Genomic DNA, 18,655 nt, shown 5'->3' on the forward strand with positions numbered 1-18,655 from the left:
CAGCAACAGCCAACGGCCCAGCAGCAGCAACAGAACGCTATGGAGCAGTTTGGGTCGGACCAGAGCGCAATGCTGTCCCAGCTGAGCGGCATGGCGGGCCTACACGGGCCGGGAGGCACCGGTCAGGACCCGATGGGCCAGAATATGACTCACAACCCTTTAGACATCATGCATAATGTGTCAAGTTGAGCTGAAACGCTCCGATTCTTCGCACAAACTGCACTCACCCAGGACAGTGTTATTGTTATTACTTAGCCTTTCTTTTTTTATACTGTTATTAAATGTTATTTAAAATGTTTTCAATAAAGATGCATTGAACTGAACTTCCTATGGGAGATGAACAATAAAACAAGCAGTCGTTAAATGAATTAGATTAAAAGAATTGTAAGTTATTGCTGTTAATATATTTTTTTGCCAACTGTGGACAAAGAGGGGGGGTGGTGTCTCCAGCACCCTCCCCCCCATCTCCACCTCTTGCAGAATACCAGAAAAAGTGATATTTTCGGGGTTTTGGGGAGTAAATAGAAGTACTTGCCTTTTTTAAGAAATGTTTTTAAGATTTTAAAAAGTGGTCAAAAATTAAAGAGCAAATGATTTAATGCAAAGAACTTTTTTTTTTTCATCGGTTTTGTTTCGCATCATTCAGTCTGTTTCTGTTTTGCAGAGTGATGTGGATTATTATCCATGTAAATCCAAACATGATGCATATCTTCCTTATTTTTTTTTATTTTTTTTTTATGTTTGGGTTTGCTTTATTTATTGTTTTCTTTCGGGGCGTGGGGGGTGTTATGTACCCTGAGACTGCTACAATTCGTATAGAAATCTATTTTTGTTATTGACTGTTAAGATGGGGATAGTGAATATGTTCTTTCACTTTAGATGTCTTTAGTTGGGGTCTGTCCAGGTGGGAAAACTGTCAGTGTTTTATTGCAGTGGCTGCAGGTCTGCTCCGAGTTCCACGGACATATTTCCTGCTTCTGTATCGGACATCGGTCGCGCTGGAAGGGACTCTCCCCCTCGCAAAACATGCAAGCCCTCTCCCTCGAATGTGTGTGCACTCCTTCCTTTAAAGACGCTTGACTACGGAGCAGTGGAGGCTTGGGGAGGGGGGGTGCATACCTGTGTGCCTGTAACATTTTGAGTACATGTGCTGGGATGTGAAACAAACAAAACAAACCAACAAACAAACGGGTGGGGTGGGGCTACTTTTAGTGTTTTTAGGATTCTACTGTTTGGAGTAAACAGGATACTGATCCAAATGAACTGTGTTGCACAGAAATGAGGAGAAAGAAGGCGATGCAAGCAGTCGGTCTCCGTCTCTTTCTGCCTCGTCCCCTTTTGCTGCTTCCCTTGGACTTTAAATCCCCCCCCCCCCTCCTCCGCCTCCTCCTCCTCTGGGAGGATGATGAGCTCCCTCCCCACAAACTCCATCCTCTTTATCTTTCTGCTAAGAACTTTGGGAGTTTAATTTAATATTTTTTACTGTACAAAGGAAACTGTGGACTCAAATACTGTTTTTTTTTTTTTTTTTATAATAAAATGAAAATTACCAATAGTGACGTGTCCTGCATGTGGCTGTTTCATGGAGTGAGATTGATGAGGCTAAACTTGTGTCTTCATGAGGCTGGCTCACTTTAAACTGGACTGATCACCATGGTAACCAGGGCTGCATGACTAAGCTGCTCCAGAGCAGGAGAACTTCAGAGGATGAGATCAGCAGCAGCCCGACTACTCGGTATCACCAATCATCTCAAATGATCTGGCGGGCTGACTGACTATAACAGACAAATGATACAGAGGAGGTCATATTTTCTCGATCAGGAGAGTCACTTCTTTGTTATGGGCCTCCTGTGTGTCTTAGTCTGTTTAAAACAGCTTCTTACTATAAGTGGAAGAATAGTTTCTGACTATATGATGAATGACAAAAAGCTGCATTTTTCTTTGAATCTGGACAGAAAAGTGCAAAAAGAGACCAAAAAAAAAAATTAAGAACATGGCTGTCTTTGGGTACTTCACTCATTTTCTTTGTGGGAGAGGTGTCAATCTTATACTTGTTTGTGTCCCAGTACATGTCTCACGAGTTACAGATATTATTTCATATTTCAACAAGTTCTTTGTTTGGCATCTATTTACAGTGCATCCGGAAAGTATACACACACCGTCTATATAAGGTCCCACAGTTGACAGTGCATGTCAGAGCACAAACCAAGACATGAAGTCCAAAGAATTGTCTGTAGACCTCCGAGACAGGATTGTATCGAGCCACAGATCTGGGGAAGGGTACAGAAAAGTTTCTGCAGCATTGAAGGTCCCAATGAGCACAGTGGCCTCCATCATCCGTAAATGGAAGAAGTTTGGAACCACCAGGACTCTTCCTAGAGTCGGCCGCCATGCCAAACTGAGCGATCAGGGGAGAAGGGCCTTAGTCAGGGAGGTGACCAAGAACCCGATGGTCACTCTGACAGAGCTCCAACGTTGCTCTGTGAAGAGAGGAGAACCTTCCAGAAGGACAACCATCTCTGCAGCACTCCACCAAGCAGCCTGTATGGTAGAGTGGCCAGACGGAAGCCACTCCTCAGTAAAAGGCACATGACAGCCCACCTGGAGTTTACCAAAAGGCACCTGAAGGACTGTCAGACCATGAGAAACTAAATTCTCTGGTCTGATGAAACAAAGATTGAACTCTTTGGCCTGAATGCCAAGTGTCATGTTTGGAGGAAACCAGGCACCGCTCATCACCTGGCCAATACCATCCCTCAGTGAAGCATGGTGGTGGCAGCATCATGCTGTGGGGATGTTTTTCAGCGGCAGGAACTGAGAGACTAGTCAGGATGGAGGGAAAGATGAATGCAGCAATGTACAGAGACATCCTTGATGAAAACTTTCTCCAGAGCGCTCTGGACCTCAGACTGGGGCAAAGGTTCATCTTCCAACAGGACAATGACCCGAAGCACACAGCCAAGGTAACAAAGGAGTGGCTTCGGGACAACTCTGTGAATGTCTTTGAGAGGCCCAGGCAGAGCCCAGACTTGAACCTGATTGAACATCTCTGGAGAGATCTGGAGAGTTGCCCAGGGTGAAAGGCGGGAGTGTGGATACTCACGAGCCCCCGGCTGAGCGCCGATGTGTTGGAGTTCTCCCCGGAGAACGAGAGGGTCGCCTCCACGCGCCTGTGGGTTGCAGGGAGGAAGACTCTGAGTGTTGTTTGTACTTATGTACCAAACGGCAATTCAGAGTATCAGGCCTTCTTGGAGTTGGTGGGGAGAGTCCTGGAAAGGGCGCCGCCTGCCGACTCCATAGTTCTCCTGGGAGACTTCAACGCTCATGTGGGCAACAACGGAGAAACTTGGCAGGGGGTGATTGGGAGGAACGGCCTGCCCGATCTGAACCCGAGTGGTGTTTTGTTACTGGACTTCTGTGCTAGTCACGGTTTGGCCATAAAAACACCATGTTCGAGCATAAGGTGGCTCATGAGTGTACCTGGTACCAGAACACCTTAGGCCAGAGATCAATGATCGACTTTGTAGTCGTATCATCTGATCTGTGGCCGTATGTCTTGTACACTCAGGTGAAGAGAGGAGCAGAGCTGTCAACTGATCACCACCTGGTGGCGAGTTGGATCAGGTGGCGGGGGAGTCGGCTCGAAAGACCTGGCAAGCCCAAACGTGTAGTAAGGGTAAACTGGGAACGTCTGGCGGAGGAACCTGTCCGGGAGGTCTTCAACTCTCACCTCCGGAAGAACTTCTCACACATCCCGAGGGAGGTTGGGGACATTGAGTCAGAGTGGACCATGTTCAAATCCTCTGTTGTGGATGCGGCCGCTAGAAGTTGTGGTCGGAAGGTCATCGGTGCCTGTCGTGCCGACAACCCGAGAATCTGGTGGTGGACACTGGGGGTGAGGGAAACTGTCAAGCTGAAAAAGGAGGCCTTTTGGGCCTGGTTGGCTCAGGGGTCTCCTGAAGCAGCTGAGAAGTACTAGCAGGCCAGAAGGGCTGCAGCTGCGGTGGTCGCGGATGCTAAAACTCGGGCATGGGAGGAGTTTGGGAAGGCCATGGAGAAGGACTTTCGGTTGGCCTCAAGGAAGTTCTGGCAAACCATCCGACGACTCAGGAAGGGAAAGCACGGACTACCCCAGGTTGTTCTCAGCTGGGGAGGGGAGAGGGGGGGACTGCTGACTTGGACGGGGGACATCGTTGGGCGGTGGAAAGAGCACTTTGAGGAACTCCTAAACCTGGCCACCATGCCCTCTGGAGAGGAGGCAGCGTCTGAAGACTTAGAGGGGGTGGGGGGTCGCAACCATATCCCTGGCAGAGGCCTCTGAGGTAGTCAAAAAGCTCCTCGGTGGCAAGGCGCCGGGAGTGGATGAGATCCGTCCTGAGACGCTGAAGGCGCTGGACATTGCTGGGATGTCTTGGCTGACACGCCTCTTCAATGTCGCATGGGGGTCGGGACCAGTGCCCATGGACTGGCAGACCGGGGGGGTGGTTCCCATTTTCCAAAAAGGGGACCGGAGAGTGTGCTCCAACTATCGGGGTATCACACTACTCAGCCTCCCGGGCAAAGCTTATGCCAGAGTGCTGGAAAGGACTCCGACCGTTTGTCGAACCTCAGATTCAAGAGGAGCAGTTCGGATTCCGTCCTCGTCGTGGAACAGCTCTTTACCCTCGCAAGACTACTGGAGGGGTCCTGGGAGTTAGCCCATCCAGTCTACATGTGTTTTGTGGACTTGGAGAAGGCTTTCGACCGGGTCTCCCGGGGGTTTTTGTGGGGAGTGCTGCGGGAGTACGGGGTGCCGGACCCATTGCAATGGGCCATCCGGTCTCTGTACAACCGCAGTATTGCCGTATTCTCTGCAATAAGTCAGACTCGTTTCCAGTGGGTGTTGGCCTCCACCAGGCCTGTCCTTTGTCACTGATCCTGTTTGTGACCTTCATGGACAGGATATCTAGACACAGCTGGGGGGAGGAGAACGTCGGGTTCGGGGTCTCCGGATCGCATCTCTGCTGTTTGCAGACGATGTGGTCCTGTTGGCTTCTTCGGACCGCGACCTCCAGCACTCACTGGGGCGGTTTGCAGCCGAGTGTGAAGCGGCGGGGATGAGGGTTAGCACCTCCAAATCTGAGGCCATGGTTCAATGCCGGAAACCGGTGGATTGCTCCCTCCAGGTGGGGACGGAGTGCCTTCCTCAAGCGAAGGAGTTTAAGTATCTCGGGGTCTTGTTCACGAGTAAGGGGAGGATGGAGCGGGAGATCGACAGGCGGATCGATGCGGTTGCAGCAGTACAACATGTGCTACACCGTGTTGGTGAAGAGAGCGCTGAGCCGGAAGGTGAAGCTCTCAGTTTACCGGGCGATCTACGTTCCGACCCTCACCTATATTCACGAGCTCTGGGTCGTGACCGAAAGAACGAGGTTGCGGCTACAAGTGGCTGAAATGAGTTTCGTCCGTAGGGTGGCCGGGCTCAGCCTTAGAGATCGGGTAAGGAGTTCGGACATCAGGAGGGAACTCGGAGTTGAGGCGCTACTCCTTTGTGTCGAAAGGAGTCAGCTGAGGTGGTTCGGGCATCTGATCAGGATGCCTTGTCGGCGCCTCCCTCTGGAGGTTTTCCGGGCACGCTCAACTGGCAGGAAACCCCGGGGAAGACCCAGGATAGCTGGAGGGATCATGTCACCAGCATCAGCTGGAAAATGTTGCAGGGGAGAGGGAAGTCTGGGTCAGCTTGCTAGGCCTGCTGCCACCGCGACTCGACCCCGGATAAGCGGAAGATGATGGATGGATGGAGAGATCTGAAAATGGCTGTGCACCAACGCTGATGGAGCTTGAGAAGTCCTGCAAAGAAGAACGGGAGAAACTGCCCAAAAATAGGTGTGCCAAGCTTGTAGCATCATACTCAAAAAGATTTGAGGCTGTAATTGCTGCCAAAGGTGCTTCAACAAAGTATTGAGCAAAGGCTGTGAATACTTATGTACATGTTATATTTTCGTTCTTTATTTTTAGTAGATTTGAAAAAAATGTAAACAAACTTTTTTCACTGTCATTATGGGATATTGTGTGTAGAATTTTGAGGGGGAAAAAATGAATTCAATCCATTTTGGAGTAAGGCTGTAACATAACAAAATGTGGAAAAAGTGAAGCGCTGTGAATACTTTCCAGATGCACTGTATCACCCTGCACCACCCATACCAATAATAATGTGCAGCTGCCAAGAACTTTGCCGTTAAATGTAAGCTGAACTTGTTTCATGACGGAAGCCCTTGCTGTGATGTGTGGAAGTTTTCCTTTAACACTCTCAAAGACACGTTTTACTACTTACAGGTTTGTAACCATCAGCAGGATTACTTTACATCAGAGAAAGTAAGATCCATACGTTTATCCATAAGCAAGTTTATGAACTTTCTAGAAATGTTAAGGTGGTGTTTCGTGACGTTTAACTCTTAAACCTCTTCTAAAACGTGTTTATCATGTAAGAAAATTAGATTGGAGATGTACCTGCCCGCCCCTCCATCACATTCTCACTCCTCCTGAATCTGACATCAGCTGGTTCATAACATCACACCACAAGTCCTAAAAGTCTTGGATGCCGTCACTTACAGTAGTGCATCTTTCCTGAGAGCAACACGCCCTCTAGTGTCTACACATGGTAATATCATTGTAGTAATGAACATGCAGTGCTTTTTACTCCTTTAAAAAAAAATATTTATATGTTTCGGACTAAAAATTACAACACTGACAGATGTGAACGTTAGTTTTGAAGAGAGAAATTTGGACGTAATCCGAGTTTAGATCACTCTTCTCCTTTTTGCTGACAGATCACATCGGCACAGCCAAACCGCCCTCGAAGCTCTTACTGGTGTTCACTGAACTAATAAAGCACAGCGACACAGAGGAACGTTTGAGGTTTCACTGATGACCGCAAAACACAATTAGGGATGCATCTTTACCAAGGACCTCACAAAAAGTTCTTTTTTTGACCTAACAAGTATAAATATGTTTAAATACATGTATACATCAAGATTTATTTCACACTTGCAGTGCTGTGATTTAGCCTCTGTGTGTCCACACTCTCCAAGATAAATATGCTCCAGGAGCCGTTTCTTTTAGTACACATTTATTGGAAATGCAGTGAAAATAAAAATGAATCTTTAGAGAGAGGACATGTTTGACAAACCGTCTTTGCCAGACTGACTCGGATACATTAAGTGACATAAATTAGTTTAGCTTATACATGTGACATGCAATAAATAAGAGCTCACTACAGCCTGACCTAACGTACATTTTTCTTCCATTTGCACATTACCAACACAGTGAAACATCCGCGGTATAAACTAATATCTCCTCTTTTGATATGCACAAAGGCTAATGAAAAGACTGGACCATCAATTGGTAATACAAAAATAGAACCAGCTAGCATTTCATACTTGAAAAGTTAAAAGACAGACAGACAGCAAACACAACTGTACTTCTTTTTTGTGCATCCATCCACCTTGAAATGCAGAACTTCATCTAAGCGGCAGGCATTAATTCTCTGTCTTTGTTTTATGTCTTTTGTGACAGAAATAAACCTCTTCAACAAAGCACAGGACAAGACTTTGTGCATGTGTGGCACAGACTGACAGGGCATGCGGTTCGCTCTGTGCAAATACTGAAGAAAAAAAAACAAAACAAATAAAAACATCTTTACAAAACATTATTGGTAAGAAAGAGGAGCGACTGAAACCGGCCCCGAGAACAGATCTGAGTGTGAGACCGATGTCTTGCTGGAAAGCACTGAGGATGATTGGGAAAAAGTAGCTGCATCAAAGTTGTAATGTGAACTGTATCTTTTCAGGCTGCTGTCTCACCGTCTGTCTCCCGCTCCTAGTAAACCCAGCGGCCCCAGGAATGAAACCTGCCACGGAGATCCATTTAAGTCTGCTGGCTTGCAAATGGATAATTGGAACACATTTTTGGGGCCCTCTGGTCTCCTATCACACCTAATAAATGAGCCACAATGATAAAATTACCACTCATTTTTTTATTCAAAGGCAATAACATCCTCACTGAACTCAGTAGGAAATGAGTGTAGCTTTGTAAACATGTGGAATTATCTTACATACACGAGTATTTACATGTACAAAATGAGTGGCAAGTCTAATTATGGTTATTTCTCTCTATGTTCCTTCAACAGCCCTTAAAGAAGCCTTCGGCCACCGTGGCTTCTTTAAAAGTCACCGTCAGGGAGTTTATAGTCACATCTGTCATAATCACCTTCCCAGGACTCTCTGCTGCAGCAGGGGCGTTCTGACTGCCTTCTGTTGTGGTAACGCTCTGATTGTCGCCTCTTACTTCCTCCTTCCTCTCCTCAGCAGGAGAGCAGACGGCGGCGTCGCCTGCCGTGTCGCCGCTCCCCTCGCTGCTCACTATCATCGAGACGACGCTGTTTCGGCCCTCTACTCTGTGACACTCCGACCCTGACTCCACGCACTCCTCACCTCTGTCCCAGTCTGATCTGTCGCCCACGGAAACCGCATCTCCCGGCCTGGCCTCAGATGCCGAAGCGCTGTCCTGCGATTGGTCGCACGCAAGTGTTTGTTTGTGTCTCATTTCTGACGTCCCTCCGTCTGGCGTGTCGGTCCACGTCTCTGTGCCTACCACTGTCAGCTCAGCATCCACCTTCTCCTCCACCTCCATCTCCAAGTCCTGTCGCTCCAGCAGGGGAGGCGAGCTGCACTCTGACTGAACTTCAAGAGAGAGGGCAAATTAGGGTCGTGTTTAAAAGGTCAAAGGTCATGCCTCGGCTATTCAATTTTGTCAAGTGTTCAGCAACCAACCGTATAAACTGTCTTCACATCTCTCCTCAGTGGTGCTCTCGCACTCCTGCTTGTCTTCCTCACTGGTGACTCCCCAGTCCTCCTCAATGGGCTCCTCCTTCTTCCTCTGTGGACGGATGGGTTTGCTCCCTTTGCCCACCTTCAGCCTGCTCCTCCTCCTGAGCGGGCGGCGGAACATGCCGCCACGCTCGACCTGGTCCACATCTGTGCTCATGGAGCGGGTGAGGGAGAGGCGCAGGCGGGGCGGGGGCTTCTCCACGATCTTGTGGGAACTACGGAGGTCCATGGCGAAGATGTTCTGGAGCAGAGCAAACAGGAGCCGAGTCATTTCTGCATTCACTTCGAGACAACACCCGCACAGTTCTAGTTCCAGGTCCAGTTCTGTTCAACTTCCACTGCAAACACAAAATCTGCAAGCTTTGTGACAGAGAGCAAATTTATAAGTCATGCATCCTTTGATTGTCTGTATTTATCTTTCAATGAAATAAAATACCAAAACCAATTGTAAATAAATCCAACTAACAACCATTATCTGTTTAGCTCAGTGCTAAATGAACAACGCCGCAGAGCTTCGCTGTTGTCCGAAAGCTGTTAATAAAACTAAGAGTCGACATCCGTGCTCGCCGCTCTGTGGGGTTTTGACTTAAATGCCAACAGCAGCGTATCAACATGTTGATAACGAATGTGACAACATGCTGATATCATCTCAGCGAAGTGGAAAAACATGTCGTTAATTAAATAATTAAATAGTTTAATCGTCTAAACGAGCTAAAACCGCTGCTGCTCATCAAGATTCGATGCAAGCGTGAGATAAGACAGACAGACTTGTGTGATCCCAACTCTGTTTACAAACGCATCAAACGAGAGTGTGACGTTAGTTTTGGTCGGGACTGCCATGGCAACGCTGGCAGCCAACAGCTGCATGCTGTGACACGGGAAACTCATGTCCTTCAGAATAAAAGTCCAGCATCACAAACGGTGTAGACTTAATCAAAGTTTTGACTTTCTCCGTCACCGCGGCATCGCTTCCGGGTCACGACCCACCGGTTGAGAACCGCCGTCCAAGTGTCGTCAACCACATTGTGGGTCTGAGGCCGATGGGAATATAATTAGTTTTGCAGGGTATTTGTTCATAAACTAAACTAAAAAGCCTCGGCTGTGTAAAACTAGTCCACGAGCCACATTGTTCCTCTGTGACACACTCTTTATTACGACCAACACGCACTGTCATTTATTTGGAGCCTCATAAACACCATCCTGCTGCTGTAAATACTCATTAGCACAACGAACGTGTATTAATCTGTCATTTAGAGAGTTCCTAACAAATGCCTAATTTCCTCCGCTTTGAAAAACGCTGTTTGAGAACACCAGCGGACGATGATTTTAGGATATGACGAATCTTACATTTTGAAAATCGAACAGTATATTTGTAAAGAACAGACACTCCAACCTCTGAAACGCATATTTTGGACATTTTAGCTTCAAATAGCTTTGATTTATCCATTCTACATAATGTGCCTTACCTACCGTTAATTCACTCAGCAACGTCCCACAATACTTTTCTCTATCAAAAATACCGAATACCAAAATGACACAACTGACGTACAAACTGGCTTTTGTCACACAGTAACACAGTTGCTGTTACGCAAGAGCGAGACGGACCTTTAGGGTCACACCTCTCACTCAAAAAACACATTACGACTTTCCGCTGCATTGCATGCTGGTCTGTTGAGGGTATTATTGGCAGTGAAACCTGTATGTCTGCTACTGCCTGATTGTTGATCGGGGATAACAGAGGAGTCTATAAAGAAATGGGGGGGATCCAAAAAAAAATTAAAAAAAAAAAATCGCCGAAACATCCGCTGCTCCCAACAAAATTTGCCTTTGCACCATCAAAACAACATAAATTTGTCAGTAGTCAAGCAGTGACGCAGCAGTTTTCCTCGTTCTCTCATTTGTTTACAAGAAGTCATTGTGGAAATTAAAGGGGCATTGTACCAGTTTTACAGATACATATTTGTTTACTCAAGGAGCGCTATTGAGGCTGTAAAATAACCCTGACGATGTCATAGTGATGTCACTGGGGGCTATTTTTGGCTTGATGTCGAGTTGCATTGAGGAAATGGAGGATCCGGAGTTTTTCTGAGCTTTAATTATGGACTACAATGAAATTGTCTCTTGTAAGTCTCCCAAATCTATGGAAATGTGATGCCAAAATTGATGGAACACCCCTTTAAAATGTATCACAAGAAATTTGTCAATACTGCCCTAATTAGAAAATCTGCTCCTCGCATAAGCAGTCATGACCCGGATAAAAGTGAAACTGCCTTTAAACAAATAAGTCGTGCCAGCAGTCAGGGCTGATGAAGGGAGGGACAACAAAGGTTTGAGACAAAAAGAAAGTTAAGTGTCGCTACCCGCAGGACGAGCCTCCTGGGTCGGAGACCTTTCCTACGATAGGCCAGAGCTCTGATCTTCTCTTGACTGAGAGAAAAGGCAGACATACAGAGAGGGAGAGGAGGGAGAGGTCAGACACAAAGTGACAAAGAGAAACCGAGCGAGAGAACAAAACCAAAACCAAAAGAGTGTTCTGTTGTTACTCACTTCTCTTCGTAGGCCAGGACCAGGCGGGGGTCCAAAATGTTGTCCTCTGGTTCCCAGGTGCTGTACCTGCCAACGCACACATACACTCAAATAATGGTCTCTACACAGGAGACGGTGCTCCGGTGTCCACGAGCATTTTCTGTAAAGGCTCCTAAATTTATATTGAAGGGATGAGGTCACCGGGTGACGACTCAAGGATTACTCACTTTTGGGGCCATCCCTGCCACTTCAGTAGATACTCCACATTCCCCTGAGGAGAGACACAAGGAGGGGGGGGGGGCACACTAAGGAGGGGGGTCCAACACATTGAAGCTACTCAACCTGCCCTTTAAATGTGGTGCCGGGCAGAAACAAGATGCTGCTCGCAAGAAAAAGGGATGACTGTCACTTTAAAGTGTGGAGTGAGGAAAGGAGGGAGAGTCACGGACATTTTTCTCCCTTTCAAACGCTGTTTTTCTCCGGGATGACGTCAATGACAGCGGAGCTGGTTGGCCTCCAAACAGCAGCCTTTTTTTTTTTTTTTTTTGCTCCTCTCTCTCTTTCTCGCCTCCCCGGATGACGCGGCCGCACATGGCCACGCCAGCCGGTTTCCAGGATGCACGGGGAGCAATTTCTAGAACATTACACCGGTGGCTCGGATAGGTGGGGCCACGGGAACATGTAAACAACGTGGTGTTGCGCAACGCTCAAGTCCGAGCTCCCAGCAAGCTCGAAGAACCGTCATCCCGAGAGCAACAGAACTGAACCCCCCTCCTCCCCTCCGGCGCACAGATATACATGAAGAGGAACGATTTGTTTATATCGGCACCCGTCCATAGTTTTTCGTAATTATATTACCACACTCCAAACTTTATAACAGCACGTACTACTATTTTACGATTCTATTTTATAGCACAGGGCGTGTACGCGCCTACGCGTGCGCTGCTCCCCGCTGCGTGTGAGCGTACAACATGTTCAGTGTAAACCGATGGGTCAACCATCACGCGGCAGTCGGTGACATTACGCAGCAGTTTCCCCCGACGTGCTCCGCTCGCTGCTCCGCTCGCTGGCGTTACCAGAAAAACCAACTGCGCAGCTTCACACCGCACACCGGCCGTACGCCCGCTTCCAGGATACACACCCCCTTTTTTCCCTTGTTTTTTTTTTTTTTTTTTTTACTACAGCTGCGTAGGCTCCTCCAAAACACGGGTCATGCTGCAGCAGCTCTGCCGCTACACAGGAAGGGTGCAGGAGGCAGGATGCGACGCGGCCCGAGAAACAGTCTTAAAGTTTGGCGCAGTTACATCAAATAACAGATTAGTCTTCACATCGCGTTTGCGTAAACTATAAGGAAACAGCGTAGCCTAGTTTTGTTGTGGGAGAGGACGGCGGCCGGCGCACGGAGCACGTTAAAAGGATTCAAACAATGTAGGATAAGTTATGTAAGTTACGCGAAGTGGTCGCGCGTCTTACCTTTCTCACTCTCTTCTTGGTTATTGACTCAACTGCAAACACTTGATCTCCTATTGATGACAGCTCCATCACCGCGCGCTGCCTCGCACGTTCCCAACAGGGTGCAAACTGGACCTCTGCTTGTTTTTGTTGTTGTTGTTGTTGTTCTCGTCGAAGTACAGAAATAAAAAGAGAAATAGTTGAAGAGGAAGGAGGGGAGAACCCCTCAGTGTGCCGGTGCGGCCGCTCGCTCGCTCCCTGTGAGAAACACCGTTTCGAGCGCTTGAGCCCGCTGCGCTTCCTTCCCACTGAACTCCGGCCGACCGCCTCCCTCACTTTTTAAAATCTGCGACACATCAACACTGGAGCGGCGCGCTACTTTAAGTCGGGCGCGCCCCCTTTCCTTTACGTAGAGCCGAGCCCCCAATGTGCGTGCCCGTGCCCACAAAACCGCGCAAGCAAATTAGAGGAGAGTGCAGACGAGGGACGGAGGAGGCGGGTCACAACGACAAAGGTTGTCAATCTAAAGTTTGGGGATGAAACACTGCTGCTTTTTTTTTGTTTTTTTTTGGAGAGATTTCACAAATATATATTCATTATATTAATACATATTAATATGATACTTTTACTAATAATAAATACAATAAATAGGTCAAAGCATTCGAACCCGGTTTACTTGTGATTTTATTTTTACTTTCAAAATTAGATTTTTTAAATGTCCAAAGTGACCTTAGCTACTGAGGCCGTCTTAAATGAATTATGTGTTCCTGCTATATTTAGGAAATATACTTCAAGAAATATATTTCCCGAAATACTTGTGTGCAATTGGTCTGAGAAACTCATGAATGATATTCTGTTTGTGCTAAATATGAAGCAACAGCCAGAAGCTGTTCATTTAAAATAAACACTGGGAAAAGAGGGAACAGCTAACGTTACTCGGTCCAAAGATAACTAAATATTGTTTTTTACACATTAAATAAGGTAAGGTATTAAATAACTTATTAATTAGGGATTTTTAAATGCGGTAGTAGATGGGTTGTGTTACCGCCTAAAATTATAATGTACGGACACGAGAGTGGACTCAGTCTTCTCGTCAAACTTACTAAAAAGCACGTCAAACTATTCCTTTAAAACGTTCACAAACAGAACATCTCGGTCCGATCAGCTTCATAATTGAACTTGTACGAGTGATGTCTTTTTCACGGGTAGGAATGAGGTTGTGTGGTTAAAGAGCTTATCTCCAAGCCTGAGCATGAAATTGTGAGAGTGTGTGTATTTTTTACATAACAGTAGTAAAGCCAGGAAAGATCAGAATCTGCAATGGAAATGAAAGCCTTGCTTCACTCTCTGGTGGAAATGTCCACCCCTCCAACTGCGTTTGATCCAAATATGGAACTAAAGCGCAAAACACTGACTGAAAGTCTTAATTTTACACCCTGAATGCTAAGCAACCTATCTGCAGAGAAGAGCGATGGAAACAAGGTTACAGCAAAGATAAGTGTCTCGCTGAAGATAATATATCTGACAATATGCTGAAGCTAAAAAATTTTAAAAAAAAAATCCAGATGCTGTGTTTAGTGGTGTGGTCACAAGCACTAATCTCACACACACACACACACACACACACACACACACACACACACACACACACACACACACACACACACACACACACACTTCTATAACTTTATACCTGAACAACTCTTTGTCCTACTTCCAGGTGGGAACAGCTCAAAGGTAGAGGGACTTCTGTGGAAAAAAGGCTCTGAGCCAAATTCCTGTTAACTTTCATTGAGGCTGGTGTGGATCAGTTTACAGTAAAACTCTCTGTAACTCTGCACGTACACACACACGTACACACACGCACGCACACACGCACACACACACACACACACACACACACACACACACACACTATGGTCCATAGTCTCTCTGCACCTGGAACACTTGCATCACTTACGGGCATTGGCTGTCATGGCAACTGTTTCTACGGCGACTGCTGAAAAGCTGGATGATGTTGGTGATGACACGGTAGGAAGTATTGTGGAACAGTTCAGGGGTAAAGAGCGATCTGAACTTACTGACCTCTGACCTCCCGGTTCTGACATCACATGAACAGCCGAGCCAGACGTTCCTCCATTAATCAAAAGTCTTAGTCAGTATCTGTGTATAAAGGATTCAAAATCTTTCAGGCTGATTATGGTCTTTAAAATAAAATAAACCTGTGGTGGTCTGTGGCTTCAATTATTTTGAATTAATATTTAAACTTGGTTAAAAAAAAAAACCGAATCGTCTGAACTGAAATTCACACCTTCATGTAAATCAGCTGTGCAGAGGTGAGAACCAAATCTGGGTTTGATCTTCTCTCTCATTTCCTTCTTTTTGTTGTTGACAACTATTTTTGTCACTTTTTTTTCGTGAGCAATTGAGTGCAGTGTGTTCGAGGAGAGACGGTCTCAAAATGTGCAGCATTATTTCAATATTTAAAACAGTATCACATCTCCCTCCTCTCCACTTTTAGGTGAAACTCTTCTGAACAACTATAAACACTTCAGATCTGAGCCTGCATTCTAGCTCAAACTCCAAAAACTAAATATCCCATATTTCCCATAATGCAACTGGACAGTGCTTTAATTCTTCCCTCTATAAGTCACCCATAAAACAATATAAAGATGATCAAATGTCAAACAATTGGTGGAGGGTAATTGATCGGCGTTTGGGAATAAAACTTCCCTTTGATAGCGACGTACTGCCCATGTAAGAAACACATCCTCCAGACACCAGAAGGAAGTATTACAACTATTTTGCATCCTTGATGTCTGTTTGAAAAGGTGTGGGCTATATTCAGGCTACATTCAGGGAGTCATCATGGAGAACAAACTGAACGTTAAGTTAAAAACTGGTGTAGCGCTCCTTTAAGTTTGTCTGGTGTAGAGTTTAATGATCATACACACTGTGGTGTCTTAATATACCAAATGACAATATTATCGGTCTGGTGTTCCAGTCATTTCTGTGTACTTGTGTTGATCTCATCGCGCTCCACGGCGTTTCTCTCCTTGATGGTCCTCCTATAGTAACCCTGCAGGGACCGGCGGTCCAACATGTAATACGGGATGAATGCAGCGCTTTTCCCGTAAGTAGGAGTTTATGGCTGCGATTCAGAGAAGAGACACGGCAATCACATGACTTGTTATCTGCCCGGATACTACCGTGGCAGAGTTGGGAGTCAGGATGGAGAGGCAAAAACAACACGGCAGGACGGCTCACAGCGCGCACTCCCACCCACATGTTATGACTCACATATGACTCATCAAACGTGCCAGTAAGAAGATCAGCGCCACTTCCCTGGAATATCAACAGAGGGAGGAAAAAAAAAAGATATTAAGGCAATTTATACCGGGAACCCACCCGTTTCTGATTAATGATATTTTTGTCGTGGCCCTTCGCCCCCAGGGTTTGTACATGAACAGAGGTATGCGGCACTTCTGGGAACATAAAGGCATTCAAGTCCTCCTGTGAAACAGGAAGCTCCACACCACTAACTTTCAGAAGAGACATTTTAATTAGACCCATCCGTTTCTGTAGTCAAGCCCATTGGTGGAAAGTGTTCAGTAAAGGTGAAATTCTGGCTGTTACTTGTACTGTAGTATTTGCACGGTGTGGTACTTTCACCTCAGTAGAGCTGCTTCCAGCGCTGCTCCCCTCCAGGGGCGGATCATGAGACAACAACCCCTGGGCACAGACATATAAAAGGCCCCTCACCCCTCCGACAGTGCAGCAAGTCTGAGACCCTTGTTGAAGTTATTTTGCTTTTCATTTCAGTTGTGTTGCAATGTTTCTCCCACCATTGTCTTGCCCCCCTCCCCCCTCCAAAAAAGGATGTCTGCCTAGAGGAAACAGTGTTTCATAAATTCATAAATTTGTGTCTCTGTGGTCATTTTGCACATCTGTGTTTTGGATGGTGGTTTGTTATCTTTTTGCATCTGTGTTTTCATTGTCTCACTTTGTGGTAATCTTGCATGTCTTCATGGTCATTTTGAGTCAACTTGTAGTCATTTTGTGTATCGCTGTGATCAATTTGCATGTCTGTCGTTTTTTGTTGTTGTCAATTTGTAATCATTTTGTGTATATTTGGGGTCAATGTTGAATCACTTTGGAGGGATTTTGCATCTTTTCGGCCGGCTCCATCATCGGCTGCAAACTGGACAGCCTGGAAAAGGTGGTGGAGAGGAGGACACTGAACAAACTCTTATCCATATTGGATAATCCTGACCACCCTCTCCACCACCTGCTGCAGGGACAGAGGAGCACTTTCTCCAAAAGACTCCTCCAGCTCCGCTGTCACGAGGACAGATACAGGAGATCATTCCTGCCGACCGCAATAAGACTGTACAATAACTCACCTCTGGCAAAATCCATCACACAACAATGACACTGTTGCACTGCTGTTTGTTTAATTTGTTGCACTGTTATTTAGTTTAGTTTAGTTTAATATTATTCTATTTTTATTTGAATACAAGTTGTACATAATGGGCATTTAATTTTTTTTTATATTTAATATTTTTTTACTACCTCTATTTTATATTCTAATTTGTATTGCTTTGCCCTCTACGTGCTGCTGTAACAACAAAATTTCCCCTTGCGGGATTAATAAAGTATCTATGTATCTATCTATCTACTGTATCTCTCTCTCTATCTTTGTTGTTGTTTTGAAATCTTTGCATGTCTCTGGTCATTTTGAAAAACCTTGTTGTGATTTTGTGTCACTTTGTAGTCTTCTTTGGCATCTCTGTGGTTAATTTGTGTTGTTGTGGCAGTTTTGAGCCACCTTGTGGTTTTGTGCCTTTGTTGTCACTTTGACGTTTTATGTGTGCAGTATATGAGGTCACTTTGTGTAACTTCATGGTCTTTTTTCATGTATTTGTGTACATTTTGAATTTACACTGTGCACAATTATTAGGCAAATTGTATTTTTGAGGATGAATTAATTATAATAATTATTATTGAACAACTACAGTGCTCTCAGTCAATCCAAAATGTTAATAAACCTCAAATCTGAATATTTAAGAAAGTAAAAGTGAGGTTTTGGCTTTCTTAGGAGAATACCTGTGTGCAAAATTATTGGGCAACTATTAGTGTGCAGAATTATTATGGAACTAAATGAAAAACAAAAATGTTCCCATCTCACTTGTTTGGTTTTATCTGTTAAAGTGAGAATAATAAACAAACAACTCAACATTTACAAATAAACATTTCTAACATTTAAAAAAAAAAAAAAAAAAAATATATATATATATATATATATATATATATATATATATAAAATACCCTTCTTTTCAATAACAGTAAAAAGCCTTCCATTCATGGATTCTGTCAGTTTCTTGATCTGTTGATGATTAACTTTTTGTGCAGCAGCAACCACAGCCTCCCAGACACTGTTCAGAGAGGTGGACTGTTTTCCTTCACCGTAAATCTCCCGTTTAAAAAGGGCCCACAAGTTCTCAATAGGGTTTAGGTCAGGTGATGAAGGGGGCCATGTCACTATTCTTTCATCTTTAAGGCCTATACTGGCTAGCCACGCAATGGAGCACTTCGATGCATGCGATGGAGCGTTGTCCTGCATAAAAATCATGGTCTTCTTGAAAGATGCAGACTTTTTCTTGAACCACTGCTTGAAGAAAGTGTCTTCTAAAAACTGGCAGTAGGTTTGGGAGTTGATTTTGAGTCCATCTTCAAACCGAAAAGGTCCAACTAGCTCATCTTTAGTAATATCAGCCTATACCAGTACCCCACCTCCACCTTGCTGACGT

The 18,655-nt window shown here is 45.4% G+C and overlaps 2 protein-coding genes across 7 annotated transcripts in view; one reads left to right on the forward strand and one right to left on the reverse strand.

The window, feature by feature from the left end:
- Positions 1-1,555, forward strand: part of ep300b (E1A binding protein p300 b) — a 32,368-nt gene extending 30,813 nt beyond the window's left edge. For all 6 annotated transcript variants that reach the window (XM_069701314.1, XM_069701318.1, XM_069701315.1 and 3 more), the window contains one exon: positions 1-1,555. This exon is cut by the window's left edge. In XM_069701314.1, coding sequence (XP_069557415.1) covers positions 1-189 — 189 coding nt within the window. In that variant the 3' untranslated portion in view covers positions 190-1,555.
- A 5,517-nt stretch (positions 1,556-7,072) lies between these two features.
- cbx7a (chromobox homolog 7a) lies at positions 7,073-13,227 on the reverse strand. Its single transcript, XM_069701385.1, has 6 exons — positions 12,867-13,227; positions 11,621-11,664; positions 11,415-11,480; positions 11,228-11,294; positions 8,811-9,108; positions 7,073-8,720 (listed from the first exon to the last, which is right to left on the reverse strand). The coding sequence occupies exons 1-6, from the start codon at positions 12,933-12,935 to the stop codon at positions 8,161-8,163; spliced, it is 1,104 nt and encodes a 367-aa protein (XP_069557486.1). The 5' UTR covers positions 12,936-13,227; the 3' UTR covers positions 7,073-8,160.
- Positions 13,228-18,655: the final 5,428 nt, after the last annotated feature.

Source organism: Brachyistius frenatus, unplaced genomic scaffold (genome assembly GCF_029030835.1).
Source record: "Brachyistius frenatus isolate BFR_SWC_R1_liver_20210118 unplaced genomic scaffold, ASM2903083v1 Contig_36, whole genome shotgun sequence".
Taxonomy (NCBI): domain Eukaryota; kingdom Metazoa; phylum Chordata; class Actinopteri; family Embiotocidae; genus Brachyistius; species Brachyistius frenatus.

Coding starts and splice junctions, on each gene's coding strand:
- cbx7a (XM_069701385.1), bottom strand. CDS start 12,935: ATGGAGCTGTCATCAATAGGAGATCAAGTGTTTGCAGTTGAGTCAATA. Junction 9,109..11,227: donor CCAGGAGGCTCGTCCTGCGG/GTAGCGACACTT, acceptor GCTCTGCTCCAG/AACATCTTCGCCATGGACCT. Junction 8,721..8,810: donor ATGTGAAGACAGTTTATACG/GTTGGTTGCTGA, acceptor TCTCTCTTGAAG/TTCAGTCAGAGTGCAGCTCG.